General features: G+C 49.0%; 1 protein-coding gene across 1 annotated transcript; it reads right to left on the bottom strand.

Moving 5' to 3' along the window:
- Positions 1 to 2933: 2933 nt before the first annotated feature.
- Positions 2934 to 12598, bottom strand: FGF6 (fibroblast growth factor 6). The gene is made up of 3 exons (XM_063079855.1): positions 12253 to 12598; positions 11106 to 11209; positions 2934 to 3110 (listed from the first exon to the last, which is right to left on the bottom strand). Exons 1-3 carry the CDS (start codon positions 12596 to 12598, stop codon positions 2934 to 2936), a joined length of 627 nt encoding a protein of 208 aa, XP_062935925.1.
- Positions 12599 to 12975: the final 377 nt, after the last annotated feature.

Here is a 12975-nt window from a genome sequence, read left to right as displayed (position 1 = left end):
TTGCCCTGAAGAGGGTAGAGATTTTACCAGGGGCCTGGGGCTCCCCCACTGCTTCTGAGCTAACCTCCTCCCAGCTGAGAAGGCCGTCTTCAGGGGTGTGCAGATATGCTGCTGTTTCTTTACCATTTGCTCTTGAAGAGGGAATAAGATAGCCTCTTGACTTTGACTCTTAGCACCCCAAGTTTGCAGGGAGCTGCCAGGGAAGGTTCAGGATAGAAGAGAAGCCAGTTATCTATAAAACTCTATAAAACAGGCTCATTACTCAGGGTTTGAGGGAGGGAGAACCTAAGTCATTCTTTGCACATTGTCAGTGGGAGGTGGGTGTACCCTTTTTCCCCTGCTTGTGGCAACATCTTCTGCACTTTTTAGATCTAGTAGGGCTGACAGCCGAGTCCAGGACTCAGTGGACCTGTGACCAGGTAAGAAGCAGCTCTCCACTCTGCGCACAGATGCGACTGAAGTGCCCCTTGCTGACCCTCCTCTGTTGCTATCCCTTCTATGAATGGGGATTGACTTTTCTGAAGCCTAAGGCATTTATTTGACCTAAACCTAGGTCAAAGAGAAAGCCCTCGAGAATTCCTTTCAATGGAAAGGATTTTAGAGATAATCATACATCTTTACTAGTTATGAGGGGTGATATTCAAAATACTTAACAACCAGTACAGCATGGGCCCTGGTACCAATGAGAACAGACCCCCAGCCCCCCGAAACCAATGCTCGTTGTGGACTACTGGTGTGCAGGTGCCACCGCGTTGCGGCTGAACGTCACGCCTACTTGCTCTTAGGCATTTTGTAGCTCCCCCATCTCACTCCTAGCAAAAAAAGTAGGAGTGGGCATTTGGGAAAACTCCTTGTCAGGATTTGAGCAATTTTATGAACCTCTAGAGAGATGCAGGAAAGGTTTAGGCATCCAAGGCTTTGCAGACACTCTTTAGAAGACTGCTTTCTCTCGAGCTTCGTTAGCTCAAAGATCTAGGAAGGAAGGAACCAACGCTTTGGAACCTGAAACCTTTTCTCCTATCCAGATCACAGTCCAGCTGCCCACCCAGCCATCCTACATGCCCAGTACCATCAGGACCCGAGGTTCTAGGTGCCTCCGTTTCTGAGGTACCCTGTTAGAGAGACTGATTACACTGGACAAGACTGCCCAAGAAACAACCAGCTTTGCCTCCAGGCAGACCTGCCTTTCAATAGTTCAAGCAGTCAAGATGGACCAATTTTCTGCCCCTTCTTCTAGATCAAAGAAGCCAGCTCTTCCAGTTTCCATGCAAGGCTTGATGATGTCCACATGTGTTCTTGAGCTCCTGCTGTCTGTTCAATCTCAGCTTGCCATGGTTTGGCCTTTCCTCCTCTCCCAGCACACGTCCTCCCTGATAGTTGCTGGGCAGAGGAGGTGGCCAGTGTGCTGTCTCTTCCTTGCATGGCCAATCTTCATCTTCAGCTCAGAATCCTTCAGCCCAGATCTATCTATAGATGGATGCATCTGCAAATAGAGAGGTATGTTGAAGATGAAGGTATTTGCAACAGATGAGGGATTGTCTTGCAGGCTGGGGCCCCTGAGAGTAGCAGAGGGTGTCAGGTCGTTTTGTAACTCGATGGTTCACATATGCCGAAGATATTTGCACTCTGATATGGCTCTCTCTGGTTTCGGATTTGGGAACATTCCGATGGTTCAGGAATCCGAAGGCTCCAGGCAGACAATATTAATAGTTGCTTGGGGAACCTCTGCTTTAAGCACTGTCAGGACAGGAGGCAGGAAGGCATTGTCCTGCAGGGAGTGCTTCAGCCTGGCTGCTTGCTTTCGCAGGATTATCAGTCCTCCCCTGCTGGAGGGAATCAGGAGGCAGACTCTGGAGGTCACAGCACCCATTCTACTGCATCCAGGCCACAGTGTATATGCGAGATGAGGACGACCATGGAGGAAGTGAAGAGTATCAGATGAGAACTTGGGTGAGTTTCCTGGACATAGCTGGAGAGGAATTATCATTTGTAGTCCAAAGCCTCTCTACTTCCTTCATGCCCTATTTTACACTCCCTCCAACCCCTTGCCAAAGAGATTGCCATTATTAGGATCCTTGTCATCTGAGGTTAAAATAAGACTCAGTTCAAAGTGAGGAAAAGCTATGGGCAGGCAGCCTGCCCCTGCCTGTTCTTGGAGCCACACACGCATTCAGTCCTCCAGGCAGAATGGCTCTCCACGGAACACCTAGTCCCTTCCTCCGCCTCTGCAGAATTCCCTCAACCACCCTAGATGGGCTCTATACCTTTCTTCCAAGAAGTGGACCTGTCCTGCCCCAGTTTCCCTAACAGTGTACCCCAGGCTCCTGCACAGGAAGTTTAGAGCACCTGCTTACTTTCTTTCTGGTTGGCAACTCAGTCTTGCTCCCTCTCTGCACTCTGAGGACAGCTGCTCCCTACTACCCAGCAAGCCACGCGGTCAGCAGCCTCTGAACGGGAAGATGATGGAAAGGAGCAGAGTGGGACCACACATCAATCCTACTGGTTTGACAAGTGACATTCTTGCAGGCAGATTCCTGCAGTGGTAATGCTGGGAGAAAGAAACCTGATGCTTTGAAATGCCTTTGCTTTGAGAATACATAAAAACGTGTGGATGTATGCTGACATACACACCCCCACCTTGGCCTTTTCCTGTGCACGTGGCCACATTCCACAGGTGTCATCTCATCTATACCTTCTCTCCTCTGGCAAGGTCAGAACACAGGCTCCATTACCATTCTCAGATGCTGGTTGCAGCCCCTGCCTCGGGTGGGTTACATACCATCAAATCCAGTGCCCAAGGGAACCAACTCAGGTCTCCCCAGCACGAGAAGCCTGACTCAGAAGTCACGGGGAACAAGGAAAATTGTTCGCTTGTGCAAAATTCCAATAGAAAAGATGCTGCTTTCCAGCTGTGAGACTTCTTTCGTGGGTCCTTATATCCTGGGAAGGAAGTGGGTGACAGTCATGATTGGAGACACCTTGCTGCCCCGCTTTACCCGTCCGTATTTGCTCAGTGCGATGTAGGTCCCTCGGTACAAGTCTGACTCATAGGCGTTGTAATTGTTGGGCAGGAGGGTTTCTCTGAACTTGCATTCCTCTTGGAAGCTGGGCTGAGAAAGAAATGGACAAATAGCAGACATTGAGTCATGAATGAGGAAGGCTGCAAACGCCCGCCGAGTGGTCAGAGTTGGCTCCCCTGCTGGTGCCCCTTCCCTTGCCTTTGTGAGATGACCACCACGAGAGCCATCCCAGGGAGCAGGACCACCAGGGCTCTTGCAAGTCTCTCACTCTCCCTCCCAGGGATGTGGACGGATGGTCTGTATCACATGCAATGGGGTCGAGCTGAAGCTGCACTGGTCTGGTCTCCTGACTTCTGGTTCAGGGCACTTTCTCCTAAGTCCCTAGATGATCATTATTCCATTCAGAAAAGGGGCCAAGAAAGGACACCATAAGCAGTTTTTCCAAGTCCACTGTGAGAGGTAGTTTAGTGGAGCAGGACTAAGACCCAGGGTTCTATTTAGTGGCTTTTCTACTTCCTAGTTGTGTGACCCAGGCAGGTTCCTCCCCCTCAGCCTCAGTTCCTTTTTCTGCAAACTGTGTGTGGTGGGGGGAGCAAGTGGAAGGGGGGTTGGTGGGAAAGACAGATGATCTGGTCAGTCTTTTCCAGCAACGTCTGTCTCTTTCTCTCCACTTGCGGTTCCTCAGTTTCTTCCCCAGTTGAGTCCCAAGTTTGTTATCCCTCATGGAGGCCCATTCTCGGTTCTGACTGTGAGCCCAGAAGGTGTCCGTTTCCTCCTAGACATTCATAGCTCTCAGGGACATGCAGGAACAGAGAGGGTGAGGAGCAGTGATTTTTACAGGGAAGAGAACCTGGCTCGAGATGTGACAGGTGGTGCAGAGGAGTCTGGGGCCCGCAGTAGCTCGCCCCCTTCAGTGCTAATTTTTAGGGCAGTGTGCGTGGACCACCTGCTCAGAAAGTAAACATTGGACTTCCTGTCACATGTCAATGAGCTCATCCCCAGCAAAGCGCCCAAGCCTCCATCTCTTCCTAGAAAAGAAGGCTCTTTCCTCCACAGGGGTCGCCGCCCTGAGGGAGTCTGTGGGGACTTTTGTGCCCTTGAGGGGAAGCAGGGGGGGGGGTCTAGACTAAGAGCGAGTGAGGTGGGAGCCAGGACACCTGAGATCTATCTAGTCTTTAAAAGAAGTATGGAATGAATCAGAGAAATAGGTGGAGTATAATTTCTGATGCCTTCCTGAGGCCATGAGCTATAAAAAACAAAAGCAAACCAAAAACGCTCAGTGGTAGTCCTGCTGTGCCAGAGGTGTCCTCTGCCTTCCTCGGAAGACATCTGTGAGCACCCAGCCTGGGCACTGGGGTCGGCAGAGCCTCTTCCTGGTAGGAACAGGGGAAGGGAGCCTACTCATCCCAGCCAGACACCCAGAGCCCTTGGAGGAGACTCACAGACAGTTTTCCAATCAGTGTGCAGCCCCCAGGGATGTGTTTTTCTCTCCCCCAAGCTCTGAGATCCCGGAGATGGGGCCTGTGCCCCTGCCCCAGCCGGATGCGTTTTCCCCCTTGCTTTCACTTAGGTTAATTTGCTTGAGATTAATGGGAAAGCCTTCACCAGCCACTTCCAGTGGGCTCATTAATACCACCCGCGGAGAGGGGTTGTCACAGCCTTTCTGTGCTTCCCTTGTTGTGGGCAGTCCATCAATATTTGTGAAATAGATAAACAAAGGAATGTCCCAAAGGTAGCAAGAATAAACTAACCAGAGTAAGTAAAGAGCTTATTTGCACCCTAGCTTTGAGGTTGGGCTGATAGTAACTAGACTGAGTACGATCACCTCTTTCCTAGCTATATGAACATGGGCAAACTATTTAACTTCTAAGGCTCAATTCTCTCATCTGCAAAGTGGAGAAAGTAAGAATAATTATGTCATAGAATTGGAGTGAGCATTAATTGAAATAATGCATGAAAAGTCCTGGATACAATGCTTGGCACATGTAAAAAAAATATGATTACTATTATTACTCTCCAACTAAATTGTAAACTACATTAGAAGTCCTAAAAGACTTGCTGTGGGTTATTGGACAATTTAGCTTCTAAGCTCTGCAGTTGTTGACTGAGTGACCGGGAAACAGAGAGCTTGCATGAGCAGAGCCGCAGCCAGGGCAGGAGGGGGCTGATGCTAGCTCTAGGGCTGAACTCACTCATCAGGGCCTCTCTGGACCATGGCATCTTTATCTGTGCCCGGGGTGTGCAGTCAGTCATAGGACTGAGGATCGTTCATGGGCAAAGCTCCAGAGCAACAGCACTGGGAGAAATTAAACTCAGAATGATTGTAAAAGTTAAGTGAGACATAAGGTACACTAATTAAAAGTCTGGTACAGAACAACAAACAAAATGGAGAGCCCAGAAGTAGATCCAAACAGATACATGATCATAGAATAGAAATAGATCTGAAATGAACAGAAATAAAAGTGCAATATCAAATCACTGGAGAAAACATGGTGCTGAAACAACTGAATCATGCCTAAAATAATAATAATAAAGATTGACATTCCAAAATAAATTCCAAAAGAAGATTTAAATGTAAAAAGAGAACCATTAAAGTCCAGAAAATCTTTTTGAATAATCTCAGAATCATGAAGATCTTTCTAAGGAGGATACAAAAAAGTTAGAAGCCATTTTTAAAAAAAACCTAATAAATTTGATTTCTGTCAGAAAAATATTACCTAAACAAAATAAAAATATAAATTGTAAACTGGATAAAAATATTTCCAATGCACAAATGTCAAAGAGTACCTTTTGTTACTATATTGAGAACCCTTCACTCACTGGAAAATGAATAACACTTATAAACCAAAAATTCATGGAAAAGGAAATATAAGTAGCATTTAAGCATAAGAAAATAGGCCTACTAAGAGAAATGTAAATCACAACTGTGAGATCACATGTTTAATGATCAGATTGCAAAAAGTAAAGTGTTTGATACTATGCTTTCATTGGTGAGGGTACAGAGACTAGGAATTGGTGTGTGTATTGTAACCTCTTATAGAGCAATTTGACAATATCTGCCAGAATAAAAAATGACTATAGCAAGTGATCAGCAATTTCACTTCTAGGAATTTATCTTACTGACACACTCCCAAATGTGCACCAGTTACTGCATTATTTGTAAGAGTGAAAGACTACAACAACGTAAGCATCTGTTAAGAAGGGAGTGGTTGACTCAGTTATAGTAGATCCACACGATGGAATACTATAAGCGTAAAAAAATAAGAAACCTCTTTGTGCACTGTTGGGAGGGGGTCTCAAAAATACATTGTCAAGTGAAGACACCAGATTTGAAACCATGTGCAGTATGCTCCTGTTTGTGTGACTTAAAAATGGTACCAGTGTGTACACATGCACAGGTTATTCCTGGAATGATGCATGAGAAACTGGTGACAGTGACTGCCTCTGGGGGAAAACTTGGTGGCTTCAGGACAATGGTGGGAGTGACAGTTAATTTCCATCAAATATTCTTTTGCACCTTTTTTTTCTTATATCATGTTTGTCAGTTACCTATTCAAATAAGTAAATTATTTAAAGCAGGCAAGAAATTCAGGACAGAGATAGGCTGGGAAATGGAGTGAGAAAATATGCTCATCAGAACCGGGTGGTCTCTCCCTTGCTGTGTCACGGGCCCTGTCCACCCACCTGCCTTCCCATGGTTCTGACTTTATATGTCCCCGAAGAGGAACCTGCCTAGTCAGTGTCCAGGAGCATTTATTTCTGATCTGGCTGGTGGTTAAAGGAGAGGTTTCGTGTGTTGTTTGCAAACACTGGAGAGGAAATCAAATTGTGGGGCAGAGGAAGCAGAAGAGGAGGAAGTGAGAGACTGGAACACCCAGGTCTAAGGTACTGCCCCCAGCCCCCTGTCCAGAATGTGTCCACCTAAGGACCCTGCTTTCCTAAACGTCTGGGCCACTTAAAACATTATTTGTGTAAGCGTGCATGACTGTGGTTGTATCTAGCGTGCTTTATTGTCTGCTGGTCAGACTTTGATTATTCAAATCCCCTCCCCCTTTTCTGAAATTTACTATTTTGTCTCTTTCCAATTCTGTCCTTTTCCTCTAGCCTATCTCATATTCCCATGTTTCCCCAGAATTCTGCACAAACCTAAAGTGGAAAAGGAGAACTAGATGAAGTTGGCTTTAGAAGCCCTCTGCCATTCCCTTGCCCACTCCTGTCACCGCCCCCGCTCAGTCCCTGGGCTTGGTGGCTGCAGGGCCTGTGCATGACGTGGAATTGATGAGTTTTCCCTGAACTCCGCACTGAGCCCGATGCTTCAGGCCCAGGCATTTCCTGCTGACCAGAGAGATGCTCAAGACCCAGCCCCTGTATTTATCGCATCTGTACTTCTCCTGGGCTTTGATTCTCATGACTCAGGAAATGTTGGCTCCTCAGCTCTGGTGAGAAAAGCCCTCGGGCTAAGTGAACGCCTGTTCATAAAAGCAGCTACCATATATGATTACTTGAACCAATGAAAATGATTCTGCCGGATCACGTTTCCTGGGCCTGCCGGGCTCTAGCCCCAGCGTGACAATGTCTTAAATTCCATGTAGTCCTAATCAGACTTACGTGGAACCAGGCTCCGCGATAAAAGAGCATTCAGCTCCCACTATGAAGAAGGGCGTTTTGCAGAGCAGCACGCCCGTGGGTGTTTTGGGGGTAAGTTTCCTCTGGCAGAATTGCCCCTAACAGTCTGCGGGGGGCAGGACACCATCATCTCGTCTTTTGACAGAGCCAGGTCACCTGCACTAATGAAGGTCTATTCCTGTCTTAAAGATTTGGCCACTTGCCCCTCTTACTCCTGGGTGGGTGGGTGGGGCAGGGAATGGAGGCTACGTGGGCTGAAAAGAGGTGGGCAATGAGAAAACAGAAACAAAACTCTTTGTCCTAAGACTCATTCCTTCTGAAGCTCCTGACTGCTTCTTTTTCTGTCCTTAGCTGAAATGGAGAAATACCTTCCAGCTCCTAAGATGCCTGCATTTTCTACCCCCTTTCCCAACACACGATTGCACTGTCCATTTAGGACACTCCTGTGGTGGGGATCTGTGTGCAGGGCCTCAGACCCCTCGGGAAGCGCACGCCTCTCTCTGCACTGCTGGCCCATCTCCCAGCACCTCCACGTGGGGGGTGTTCTCTGTCCCACTGCCACAGGAACCCTGCTCTCTACAAGATGAGAATGGCAGCTAACTGAGCAAGGGAAAGGCTTGGTCCTCCCCGCCCCCAACTTAATGTTCCAGATAATAATTAAAGGCTTCTATGGAAGAAATCAATTTTGTGCTTTGCATGTTGTCATACCACTATAGATTAAAAGGATGTAAGTGCAGTTATAACTAGTAAAATTAAAATCACTTAACAGCATAACTGAGTTCCTAGTGCCTTTTTGTTAGTCTGTATTTTTCTCAACCAAGGGATTCTAATAGGACCACTGTCAAGTGGATCCTTGATGTTTTGTTATCTTAATTTTAAAGGGGATCAAAAGGGTTGGAATTCACCGATTGCTGCCTCAGTTTACACCTGAGGGAGCAGAAATCCACACCCAGAGAAATTCAGTGGTTTTGGCCAAAGTAGCCAGAGGGTAGTTCAGCCGAGGAACTGGACCTCGGGTCCTAGAGTGTACCACCAGTGTGCTTGTGCTGCAGGCCTTCTGTGCCCCACTGCAGAGTCCAGAGGCAGGTCTGCGCACAGCTGTGCCTGGGCATGAGACCTTGGAGACCCGGTGTCCCCATCTGCAAAGTGAGGGTGAAGATCAAATGCACCTCAGGGGTGCTGTGGGATAATGCTTGTCCAGCACTCTATGTAGCTTAGGCGCTTAGTGCAGAGCAGCTATTTATGTTGTCCAAGGCAACAACATGTTGTGAGGCCAACATGTGGGAGGCCACTTCTCCTAGGTGGGTTTTCTCTGACCACAAGTTGTCACTTTGTCCCCCCCCCAACACCCCCAACCTCACTCCAGTTCCCCTCCCCCCATGAGAAATCCCATTTAGCTCCAGTGGCAGCTGAGCCTGGGAGAGGAGGCAGCTCAGGGGGCTTAAAGGGAAATAGTGTGAATGAAATCATCACCCAGCGGGAGTCTTCGTGGCTCCGGGGATCAGCTGGCAATTGTTTTTTTAGACTGTGATAACGGGCCCCTAAGGGGCAGAGTATTGGGGGCAGAAGTTGTTCACGAGCATCTGGTCCCCAGCCACACAAAGCATTAGGTGTCCCAGGCTTGGGACACAGCTGTCTAGCCACATCTCTGTACACAGGCCTGCCTGGACCTGGGGTCCAGGGAGGCGAATCGCCCACCTTGGAGAAGATGCTCTTCGGCCCAACGCTACTGGAAGGTGTGGGAGGGGTTGAGAGGACGAGCCTTCTCTCAGAGAAGAGCCCCTCTCTCCTGGACACTGACATTTAGAAAGCCCCACTGTTCATCAACCCACTTGGCCCCTTTAAAGTCATTTGCTTAAAGGTGCTGCAGAGTGGGGCCAGGGTATCTCCTGTGTTAGGAGTCAGCCCCCACTTCACAGTCAGTAAGAGTTTATGTAATTTGTGTTTCCTTCCAGATTTACTTGCTAAAAAGTCACCTGCGTGGAGTCCCATAGCCAGCAACCCAAATTCAGAGGGATTCAGGCATTGTGTAGGCTGGTGAGAAGGGGCTTTCTGGGTGACCCACTCCACAGAGGGGTACCTGCTTCCCGTCCTCCCACCACTTCTCCAGACATGGTGAAAAGAGTGTCTGAGAATCCCAAGTCTCATGCTGTGTTTCATGTCACCTGGCCCTGCAGCTCTCAGGGCTGGTGTGATAACCCTGGGCAGGATGACCATGTAGCCTGCTGGTCCCCAAGCCTGCCTGTGCCTCAAAAACACCTGAGAAATGAAAAAATCAAAAACAAACGGATCTCCAGACCTGCGTCCCAGCTCTACTGAGTAAGGTCTCTGAGGGAGGTCCCAGGAAATCTGTACCAGTAACAAGTCACCAAGGTGATAGCAAGGCAAACCATCTACACAGCTGACCCACGGATTTAATTCATGCCTCATGTTCATGTAAACAACCCAGACTGAGAGAGGTTAGCACCAAAGACTATGGGGTAGGGGCCACCTGGTCAACCGCTCTAGTATTTAATAGAGCTCCTCTGCTCGAGTAACCCCTCTAGAACCCAGCACCAACCCCAGGTCCAGTTGCTCATGTCCTGATCCTCAGTTTGTCTTCCAAGGGGTGACAGAACAGCCCTCCACACCCTTGTCGGAAGTAACTGGTATTCCTGAGGATCGCTCCCAGGTCCTCCTTTTCAGCCTTCTTGTTTCCATAAGAAAAACTGTTTCTTCAACCTCATAGGGATGTTTCCCCAACCCATATTTGGGAATAAGCCAAATAATAGGCTGAGAGCCCAGGAATGAGTGGGCCAGGGAGAGCAGAGCCTTTGGTGAATGTGCCTACAAGCTGGTTCCACTAACCAGAGTGCTAGTATTCGCTCTCCCTCTTCTATGGTGGTGGAGGACAGGGTGGGGCCTGGCACCTGCTGAAAGCGTGTAACAGGGAGCATGCTTCTCCAGCCTGCCTGCACCGTCAGACTCCAGAGGACTTAAAACCTTAGGATAAAATGTCAGCACATTGATGAACAGGACACATAGCCTTCGTTTCCCCTCCTTCTGCTGTGCTCTAGGCTGGGGGTGAGCCTCAGAGGGTGCACCGTGGAGCTGCAAACCCAAGCTGGAAGACAGGATTTCTTGTCTGGGCCTCTCCAATTCAGGGGATCACACCTGATCGTGAGCCTGGATGACAGCTTTACACCAGAAGGCAGGTTTCCCTCTGACCCAGGGGCTCTCTGAGCTATGGTTTCTACTTAACTGCAAAGACTCTTGCAGGTGACGTGACCCAACACAGAGGCCCGTGAACTGTGAAGCTAACAAAGCATAAGCCCGAAGGCCCCCCACTTGCATGGGCTCCTCTCCCGGCCCCTTCTCACTTGAGGTACTTCTGTACTCAGAGTTTTGCATGACTTTCTTCCACTGTGAAAGCAGCAGGCCTTGTGCCACCTGCAGCTGCCCCTGGCCTGAGGAACTTACTGTTGTGTACAATCTTCCTTTACTGTTCATGGCAATGAAGAGGGCACTTTTCACTCCGAAGAGACTCACCACACCTCTCTCCACTGTGGAAATTTCCAGCAGGCCTGACAAGGAAACAGGGGCCATGTTACCTAAGGCTGTGTAAATCAGACTGGGGACTCAAGCCAGCAAGGATATCTAAGTCTGCCCCCTGCTCCTAGAAAGCCAGACCTTCCCCACCTCTGTCCCACTAACTTTAGGAGATCCGGGCTGCTCGATGTCCAGTCTTGCCGCTATACTGCTAGAAATCCAGTTCTGCAAGGGGAAGTTCTGACATCAGAGTGAGGGACCGCAATGACCACTTATGTATCTATTTAAGATTAGCTTTCACTGACAGAATCACTTGAAGTCCTTGACTTTGGGAAAAAAATAAATACTAATTATTATTATTATTTTTAATGTACACTCCACCTGTTTCAACAAATCTCAACACTTCTAATCTCGCAAACACTGCCGCCACACAGCGGCTGATGGCTTGCCTGGACCCTGCAGCCCCCGTCCTCTGCAGGATAGACTATCCATGCAGCAACCTATCACCTTGTAGGATGAGGACCTGGGGACAGAGGGAACAGGTTGAAATAAATAGAAGCATGTGCTTCAGCTGAAAATTTTGCAAAGCAATTGCTTTTCCTTCTCCAGGAGGGCAGCAGAACAGAAATAAGCTTGTGTCTAATTTGGTTCAAGTATCCTAACTCCTCCCCAACCCTGCTTTATGGCTTCCCAGGCTGATGGTCCCCAGGGGTCTTACAATGCCTCAGATGGGCCAGTAATGCTGAAGTAATTAGTGCTACAGGGACTCCCTGGGGTGATGGCAAAGGACACCAAGATGCTTGGACCTCAGCATATTGAGCCTGCTCCTAGGCAGGGTCAAACTGAATCATCTGACATTTCTCCACTACACTGTTAAAAATCTAGTTCTGCAATGGGAAATTCTGATATTAGAGGGAAGGACCGCAATGACCACTTATGTATCTGTTTAAGGTTAGTGATCAATCTGGGCTTTCACTGACATGGTAGGATCCCATCCACCAGAGCAAGTTTCTTTATCTTTCAGCCCTGCTTGAGTCCAAGCCCCCAAGTGTCCCAACAGGCTGCAACAGGCACTCACTGTAGGGGTTCTCCTCGTGGGTCCCGCTGATCCGGCCGTTGGGGGGCACTTGGAGGTGAAAGCCGATGCCCACGTTGCAGTACAGCCTCCGCTGTCGCTTGATGCCCACCAAATAGCCACTTTCCCAATTCATTCCAGCAATCTCTCCAGCTAGCCCAGTGCGAGACCTGGACAGCAGGGTGCCCCAGCCCCTCGAGTCCAGCAGCGTGCCGTTGGCACGGGTGCCTCCAGGCGAGGGCACCACCATGCCCACTAGGGCGCCTAGGAAGACGAGAGCCTGCAGCGTGCCCTGAAGACGTCCTGCTCCCCGGGACATAGTGATGAACAGCCTCTGTCTCAGGGCCATCCACCTTGCCTCTCAGGCACGTGGTCAGAATTAATGGCCCTAAAAATACCTCCCTTCTTGTTTTTCTCCCCTCGGCATGGCGGCAGGGGCTTATTTTTGGAAGGCAGATGAAGGCTGCTGACATGAAACCAAAGCCTGCCTCGGGCACTCGGGTTGAGAGCAGAGGGACCCAGGCTGCACCATGGTCGGTAGGGACCATGGCTTGGGGACACTCTCTAGCTCGCCCGCTTGCTCTGGCCTGAGCCCGAGTTGCTTATATTTGATTTGACCTATCTTTACAGTTAGTCCAGCAGCCCAGCCCTCCCCTCCACCCATCATCACCCTGACATCAGCTGGCCCAGCTTACTTATCCAGGGCTGTAACATTAACCTGCTCCT

This window comes from Cynocephalus volans, chromosome 1 (assembly GCF_027409185.1).
Source record: "Cynocephalus volans isolate mCynVol1 chromosome 1, mCynVol1.pri, whole genome shotgun sequence".
Taxonomy (NCBI): Eukaryota; Metazoa; Chordata; class Mammalia; order Dermoptera; family Cynocephalidae; genus Cynocephalus; species Cynocephalus volans.
Note: the sequence above shows the minus strand (reverse complement) of the source record. Positions and strands in the feature narration are given on the sequence as shown.

Excerpts from the sequence above, each read along its gene's own strand:
- FGF6 (XM_063079855.1), bottom strand. The coding sequence starts at position 12,598 with ATGGCCCTGAGACAGAGGCTGTTCATCACTATGTCCCGGGGAGCAGGA. Across the intron at positions 11,210-12,252 it reads CCACGAGGAGAACCCCTACA|GCCTGCTGGAAATTTCCACA; the intron begins GTGAGTGCCTGT and ends TTTCCTTGTCAG. Across the intron at positions 3,111-11,105 it reads AAGGAAGATTGTACACAACA|CCCAGCTTCCAAGAGGAATG; the intron begins GTAAGTTCCTCA and ends TTTCTTTCTCAG.